This window comes from Musca vetustissima, unplaced genomic scaffold (assembly GCF_032173495.1).
Source record: "Musca vetustissima isolate MV318-11 ecotype Yass unplaced genomic scaffold, APGP_CSIRO_Mvet_v1 utg13749, whole genome shotgun sequence".
Taxonomy (NCBI): Eukaryota; Metazoa; Arthropoda; class Insecta; order Diptera; family Muscidae; genus Musca; species Musca vetustissima.
This window is the reverse complement of record NW_026885959.1, coordinates 515085-523423: the sequence shown is the minus strand read 5'-3', so window position 1 is coordinate 523423 and position 8339 is coordinate 515085. Positions and strand designations below refer to the sequence as shown.

The 8339-nt window shown below is 32.4% G+C and overlaps 1 protein-coding gene across 1 annotated transcript in view; it reads left to right on the top strand.

The window, feature by feature from the left end:
* The first annotated feature begins 4618 nt into the window (after positions 1–4618).
* Positions 4619–8339, top strand: part of LOC133333316 (titin) — a 173513-nt gene continuing 169792 nt past the window's right edge. Inside the window, exon 1 of the mRNA XM_061541630.1 lies at positions 4619–5578. Within this exon, the coding sequence (XP_061397614.1) occupies positions 4684–5578 (895 nt within the window). The 5' untranslated portion in view covers positions 4619–4683. The remainder of the gene's footprint in view (positions 5579–8339) is intronic.

The window sequence follows — 8339 nt, the reverse complement described above, 5'->3', positions numbered from 1 at the left end:
TAAAAGTTGGCTTTCGAGCAATTCGCAACAATTCGCTTTTGGACGTAGAACAGATTTTGTCTTTCATTTAATGTGAATGACTAATATTGAGAGTCGGGAAAGTGTTATATTTGATACATAAAACAGTATAAATACATATGGATTTGTTTAACAGCCAAAATAGTTTATAACTATTGCGGTTTTAATAAGATATGGTTTTAATAACAAAACGTACAAAAAAGTTACGACTATTACCTGACGCATTCTTGAGTGTCAGTTTCATCTAAATTAAAAAAAAAAAACACTGTGAATGAAGTCAAATGAAAGAAAAGAGTCAATATTTTGAAAAATTTTACAGTTAATATAAATGGAATATCCAATTTTATCAAAACTTTGCACGTCGTAATATACTTACCTAACCTAAATCGAGCCCGTAGATTGGGCCCAATGGTTCACTTCTTCTTCCTTTCCCATAAAGGGTCATCATTAAAAAAACTTGTAAATTTCATATAAAGGGGATGGAGTATCCGATTTGATCCTATGATTGCACATCGTAATATTTTACCAAGCCTACATATATAAGATCCAAAGATGTAGTCAGTAGGGCTACTTCTCCCGATATCTGTTGTAATTGTATATATTGGGAGAACCAATCGATATTTGATCGAATTGAAATTAAACATCTCATCCGAATCAATCTCCTTGTAATCAATCAATTTTATCTGTATACCAAATCAAATTAAAATGTATGTTCTACACACACAATGTGATTTTAATGTTTAATATTTGCAGTGGTCGGTCGACGTCAACCCTCTCAGAAGATACTTACCAAAGCGGTAAGTATGTGTGAAGATGCACGCCACAATCGGCATCATCAGACAGACGATCGACACACATATGCTCATTTCTTGTGTTGCTCGCTTGACTAGATCACATCTTGGGTGCTTCTTCGTATTTACACGAAGGAAAAGATCTTCTCTTCGTTTGCCACAATTCGTGTGTGTTTGTGAAAATCTGCGTGGGGATTCGAATTTTGTGAAAATTCTAATTGGAATTTTCATTTGGTCGATCAGTTAGTGTTTCGTACTCGTCGAGTGTTGTTCTCGGTTTTTCTTCTCGAGAGGATTCGTTGTTCCACATACAAATAGTAAATCTTCCTCATCTCTAACATAGAATACACTCACACACCAACACACATTCGTCGTCCCCCCTCATCTACATTTACAAAGCATATCGTGGTATATGTGCCTAGTGCGGAGGAGAGATACTAAAAGTCTGTTACAATTTTGAAATCGTAACGAACGGGATAAAGTCGTTAAAACGCGTAGCAAGCGTGCGAAAAAACGTGGTAATTTTACTGGTTAGTGTCGCAGAGCGAAGCAAATAAAAGTGACAGTGACAGCATTTTCTGAAATTACATAATCGAAGTGGGATTTTTTGTTCGATACATTCTCACACACAAAATGGCGTGTCCTCGCACAGCCACTTTCGATGTGGTTTCAAGAATTTCCATTAAATATTAAGATTTTAAGTGAAAAAAAGAGAAATAATGTTTCGATTTCAAATAAACGAAAGCAAAGCAACCGAAAAAAATAAAAATATGCAAAATTTAATAGAAAGATTCTTAAATTTATGAAAAAAATTAAATCACAAAATTGAAAAAAAAAACAAATTATAATACAAATTTACACATAGCCAGACAATGATGAAACAGACGACGACGGGAGGGACATCAATGAGTGGCACTCTTTTGCTGGTAGTACCTTTCGTGGCCAGAATTTTGTGGTTTCGTGTTGAAGACGCCAATGGCGATGTTGCTGCTGCACACAGTTTAACGAACTGAGTTCATTTCTATTTTTGAATTTTCAAAATCATCGGCCAAAGCATTGCCGGGCAGTCGGCGGGAGCAAACATCAAAAAACAACACGATATTGAAAAAGAAAAAAAAAATCATCGCGCCATAGTTCGTCCAAACGTTTTAGCTACAGTGTGGCGGTACATTTTTTTTATTTTATTTCGTCATGTTCTTTCTCTTTATCGTGAGGTGAAAAAAGAACGAGTCCTGTATGGCTCTCCCACTAGCAATTTTTTTCATATACACAACCTATGGAGTTTTCAAAAGAGTTCAAAAAAATATCTACAAACAAATGAACCACTGTGCCGTTCCATTTTAGAATACCCCCACTACTCAATAATTTATGTTTTTGATTTTGTAGTGGTTGTAAGGAAATTTGTATTTTTTAGCGCCGCCACATACCGAGTGCCCAACGGAAATAAAAAAAATACATAGAAAAAAGTTTGGATGAAAATTAGTTTTTCTTTTTTAATAATTGTTAAACATGACAGTACGTACAGGAGTATTTTGATCAATGACTAATATGGTCAAAAAATTTAATTTTTAGCAATTTTTTTCTTTAATTAGATATAATTGAATGTTTAAAAATAATTAAAAAACCAAAAAATATTTCAAAATACTGGATCTATTGCAAGGTTTTCGAAAACAGATCACTTAAAATCAAAAATCCAAATCTTTTCTGTTTGTGCGAATCTATACACAATTCGTGAACGAAGGGTTTAAAAAATGTTCAATATTGACAAAATTGCCGTAATTTTTTTTTTTTGAAAAATATGCTTTTGTAAGCAACAAATTTAAGATTAATAGAAATAAAAGTTTTTATTAAAATAAAAAGTCCTTCGTTCACGAACTAGTCATTTATGTGTAAAATAGGCTCTACAAATTCGAAGCTTAACGGTTCAGTAGTTTATGAGAAATCTTGTCCACCACATGAATACTTCTTGAAAAATGTAATTTCGAGAAAAACGCATTTGAAGTTTTTAGAACGGAGTGACCAAAATTTTTATGAAATATTAACCAGATTCGCTTGAATCTTGTCACTCGGTGGGTTTTGGGGTCGCTGATTGCCTATCTGGAGTCAGTTTTTCAAAATTCAAAATGGTGGAACCAATATCCATATTTTGAATTTTGAAAAACTGACTTCAGGTCTGGGAGCATTCGCGAACATTTGTTTTTTGAGTTTTACAAAAGAATGTTCTTCAGCAACAAATGCTAGCGAACGAACAAATCGACGAGGATTGCAGCGAAATTTTATCATTCGTGAAGTTTCGCTTCATCTGTAGTTCGCTATAAGACTACCAATTGTGTATGAACAATATGTTTATAAAATTACTCCACTGTTTTTAACTTTTATTACGTTCCAAACCTTTGCTAGATATCGGCTGCATAATTTTAAGATAAAACTACATAAAAATACTATTTAATGACTTTCTTATTTTAAATACTGCCAAGAAAAGAAATGATTTTTTATTCTTAAATTTGATCCGCCATTTTAGATTAGTTACATATAATTTTCAAAATGTGATTTCACATTTGTAATTAGTGGGTATAGCTCTACAAAATATTGCTTTCAGCCGACTGACCTGGCTTAATTCACTTTATAGGTTATCAGGCGATTATTTTGAGGTGAAATGCTGAAATGTACATTTTAATATACACTCCACCAGGTACAAATGTAGATTAAACAGATTCAGCTAATATCAGCGTTTTATATTTTTTTATAATTTTATTAGGCTAACATTTAAAAGACAATAAAATACGACCAATATCCATTGGAAATAAGAACTGTTCCGTTTGTCTATTCATCAAGGAAAATATTTTCAATATTACTTAATATTGAAAAATATTCTCATATTTTTGGCAAAGATATTGTATAATAAATTATCTTAATCTCATAGATATTATTTTGCCGAAGAAGGAGGAAGCATGCAGGTGACTTCAGTCTTTTCATAAAAAAATATAGAGCCAATCATAATTTTAAATGTTTGGCCACCGCGTTTGGACATATCGACAACAAATATCATAATTTGATTTTTATTAGTTTGTATAATCTCAATATACAAGGTCAGTGTGGGGGTGGTTTTGTCAGAAAAAACAAAAACATCAAATTTTCGTCAGCAGTTGGCAGAAAATATATTATAATCTCATTCCGGAATTTGAGAAATATTTAGGCTTGTTCACTGTTCACTCTCAAAGTACTTTTTTACTTGACGAATAAAATGAAATCCAATCCATTTTTTATAAATTTTGAAATTTGGCACAGTCTAATATACATTGTTTTTGGGTATATATACATATATACCCAATGACCCAGAATAATGACATAAATGTTTAAAATAAATGTGACATCGGATGTTTTCGATCATTTCGCATTATTTGACAGTTGTGGATGACATCGTTTTTTTTTAATTTTTTTTCTAAATTTCCTGTCATAAACAATCATCACAATAAATATATGGGCCAGACAGGTGCGTCCATATTTAACTAGGGGAGCTGCCGCCATTTGCTTTATTTTTTGGTTGTAGCCTTTGAAATCGAAATAATATTTCTCTACCAACAAATACTCAAAATAAAAAATAATAACAAATACTCATCAATGATTTTTTTCTTAAATTTCTTTCAGTGTAAAATGTTTCAATAAACAAGTGTCCAGAATTTAATTCAAAAAAAAAAAAAAGATAACAAAAAAGAAAAAATATATATAAATATTATTTAAAGGAAATTGCAAGTGTTAACAGAGAAAAGTGTTTGAAATCAAAAGTGCAAAAAAGAAAGATTTTTTTAGATATACTGTGCAAGCTATAACAAGAAACTATCCCGTCTTACAAATCGTAAAGTAAAGCAACAAAATGTCCGGGCAGCAACCGCCGCCAAATCAACCACCCTTCGGTGGACCACGTGGCTGGAATCCTCGTGGACCTAATCCACCATCGCCGTCACCCTCTTCGTTTATGTACAGGCCCCCTTCGCCTTGGACTCCGGTAGCTCCAAGCCCTCCACCAATTATATCGGGCCCACGACGTCCGTCCATGCCCTCGCCAGCACCTATGAGTCCCACGCCATTTGGTCATGCCATGTCACCGGGACCAAATAATCTTCGAGGAACACGTGGCACAAATAATATACCTCACCCGAGACCACAGTGGCCGCAACAATCGCCCTTGGCTGGCAATCAGTCACCGGCCCCCTTCATGCAGCCATCGTTCTATGCCAATTCGCAGCCAACTACGCCACAGTTGCCCCCTAAGGTGGCTGCCTCTCCAACCCCATACGGCGTAGGCCAAAGTAATGGCCCCAAACCTTTCCGTCCGTTGCAGTTACAAAACTCATATGGCGTTGGTGGCGGTGCTGCTGCTGCCAGTTCATTTCAATTGTCTCCTACTCCGTCGCCGATTGTCTGTCAAACGCCTAATTCGGATTTCACCTTTGGCAGTAATCGTCAAACTCCAATGTCTCATGCCTACGAAACACAGCAACAGCAGTATATGAGACAACAGCAACAACAACAACCACAATATCATCCATCATCATCCATAGGTCAATCACCACAGCAACGTCCTCAATCACAAAACCAATACGACTATGTTGGTGTACCGCTCGAGCCTCCACAACCTAAATCCTATGTGATTTACGATGATGAAGAGGAATATGGTCCATCAACAGCAGAAATTATAGCGAATCAATCGCAAGACTATGTCGATGAGAAGTTGGCAGAATATCAAATGACAATTCTGCAATTACAAGGTAAGTTTTCAAAAAATTTTGTTAATATACGGATGTTGAGTTAAAAAATCAAACCTATAGGTCTATAGTACTACACATGCACTATTTTTGCTAGATAAAAAAAAATAAGAAAAAGATTTTATTTTTCCAATATCATAAATTTAGCTACACATTTTTTTAGATTTCGGAGCGAGAAATTGTTTTTAGAGCAAAAATAGTACCGTATTATAGAGGTTTTGGAATACAGTTTCTGTTCTGTCAACGTTGGCAAGATTAGTTTTGCATATTAGCTTTGACTGGTTACATTTACTAAGTAAATTTTATTTCAGAGAGTAAGTCGTTTTATTCTCTTTTGCAATAATACTGAGAACAGTAAACAGACTACATCCTGTAAGATTTTGCAAAATATTTCGTAATTTCACTTAAAATGTTTGGAATTTAATTTTTTTAATTTTTAAAGAATAAAATTCATAAAGTAAAAAAGTTTCTTGGCTTTGGCCAACATTTAGAATTAAACTATAATTAGAAAACGTCGAATTGTGATGGGTAAATGTTATTAGAATAAATTTTCCCGTAACATTCAGTAAGTTTCAAAAATTTTCATTTCAATGTGAATTTCCCAATTTGTAAATCAAATTGTTTTTAAACAACAATACAAAAGAAAGAGAGAGGTAGATAGAGAGAAAGAGGAAATTGCATTGGCGACATAAACATTCTTACATAAATTTAAAATAAAATTAATTACATGAAAAACACAGATGTAGGTAGAAGAACAATTAACTATATATACTATACGCAGACAAACACAAATATATGTCGTGTAGTGTAATTTATTACCAAGTCATTTAAATGTTGGGTTTTGGTGCAAAAAAAAAAAAAGCATTTCAAAATTTCACAATTATGAGAAGAAAAAAAAACAATAAAATTGAAAAATAAAATACATATATTTTCAGATACACTTTGCTGAATTCACTTTTCATTAAATGCAAAAAAGAAACACATTAAAAATTATGAAATGCAAATTGCATTAAAAAAATAAGAAATGAGAACTCATAAAAATTTGTATGTTTTTTTTTTGGAAAACCAAAATATGAATAATTAAAAACAGATTTTGTTAAACGTTAAAATTTGTGTTTTCTTTCCTTGGTGTGCATCTGGACGTGTGTTGTATTAAATATTATTTATTGTTTGTTTAAACAAATCACATATAAAATAGAAATGACATAATGACATTATTTTGTAGATGTGTTGAAAAATGTTAACGAATTAAATAAACAGCCTCATGTTTGGCATAATAATTGAATAACAAACAATTGCCAAATGGCATAATTTGTCAAGAAACAAATCGAAGATATTTTTGTTTTGGCCAAATGAATCACTTTGGTAACAAATATATAAATTCGAACAAATGCTTGTATCCCAATCATAGTGCATAGTCCCATTTGTTATATAAATATTCCCCGTTCCTTAAAAGTTGAGTCTTGATATTATAATATTTCAAATTTTAAATTTGTTCCCTATTAACAAGATTGGAATGAAATTCCCCTTTATTATATAAATATTTCCCCTTCCTCCGTTGGGTTTTGATAGTATATTGCACATTTTAAATTTGTTCTCAATTAACTAGATTTGAGATTAATTCGGATCTTGTTGTCTATGTATTTTATTTTCTATTTTGAGAACAAACAATTGTGTGAAATAATCTCTCTTTAAATCTATTAACTACTTCTAACTACATATTGTACGAATTTGTTCCGCTACAGGTGTAGCCTACAATAGACCGTATTTGTAACCTTTTGACTTATTTCTAATAAAATGTTAATTAAAAAAATACAAAGAATAGCATTCTGTTTTGATGGTCGACAATTGCATTCAAACGATGATTAATAGTTTGATTGGATGGTAGGGGCACATGTCACACCGACGACGACAGCGACAACACCGACAACAATAACAATTTTTATTCGTTTTCATTTACATTGTTTCCGTTGGTTCTTATTCGATTTTCCTTTCGTTTTTCATCATGTTTGTTGCAACGCTTTCATTGCTTGCCTTTGCTCTCAAATAATTTGAATGAATGAAAGTATTTGAGAGACAGCAATGATGTCAGTGATGCTGTTTACATTTGACGTTCAGCTGATGCTGGCGTTGCTGTTAGTTTTATGGATGTTGTTGTTGTTGCTGATGATCACATCTCATTTTCACTTCGATCAAGGCGAAAATGTTTGCATTTATTTTTCGAAATTCAATTAAAATTTGCCGACAGTATTGAGTTATTGTCTGATTGTAATTTTTTTAATTAATGCAAATTGTTTTATCGCCGATATTATTGTTTAAAAATTGAGATCACCTCACTTCATTTAAAATCGAACAATAGTAGCTCTTTTATATTTGACATGACCAAATTGTGAACTATTTAGAATAGAAAAAAACTAAATCATTGAAAAAAACTAAATAAAAAATTCACAATCAATGAAGAAATTTATTTAATCGGAATTTTACTATATTTTCTTGTATATTGTAATGGTTGTTTACACGATATTTGCTAAAAAATTTTACCAAATGTTACAGGATGGTGTCTGTTTACTCCAAAGTCCAATAAATACCCAGTGGGAAAATGTAATCGATGGTAAACGAACGGGGGGTAATGCAAAGCCACAATAATTTATTGATTACAGTATGCATTATCCGCTGCATGTCCTGCGAAAATAATATATTCCTCTATACTATCCATATTATGCATAATGTAATCAATGAGTGGTAATATATTCTTTTATAGGTC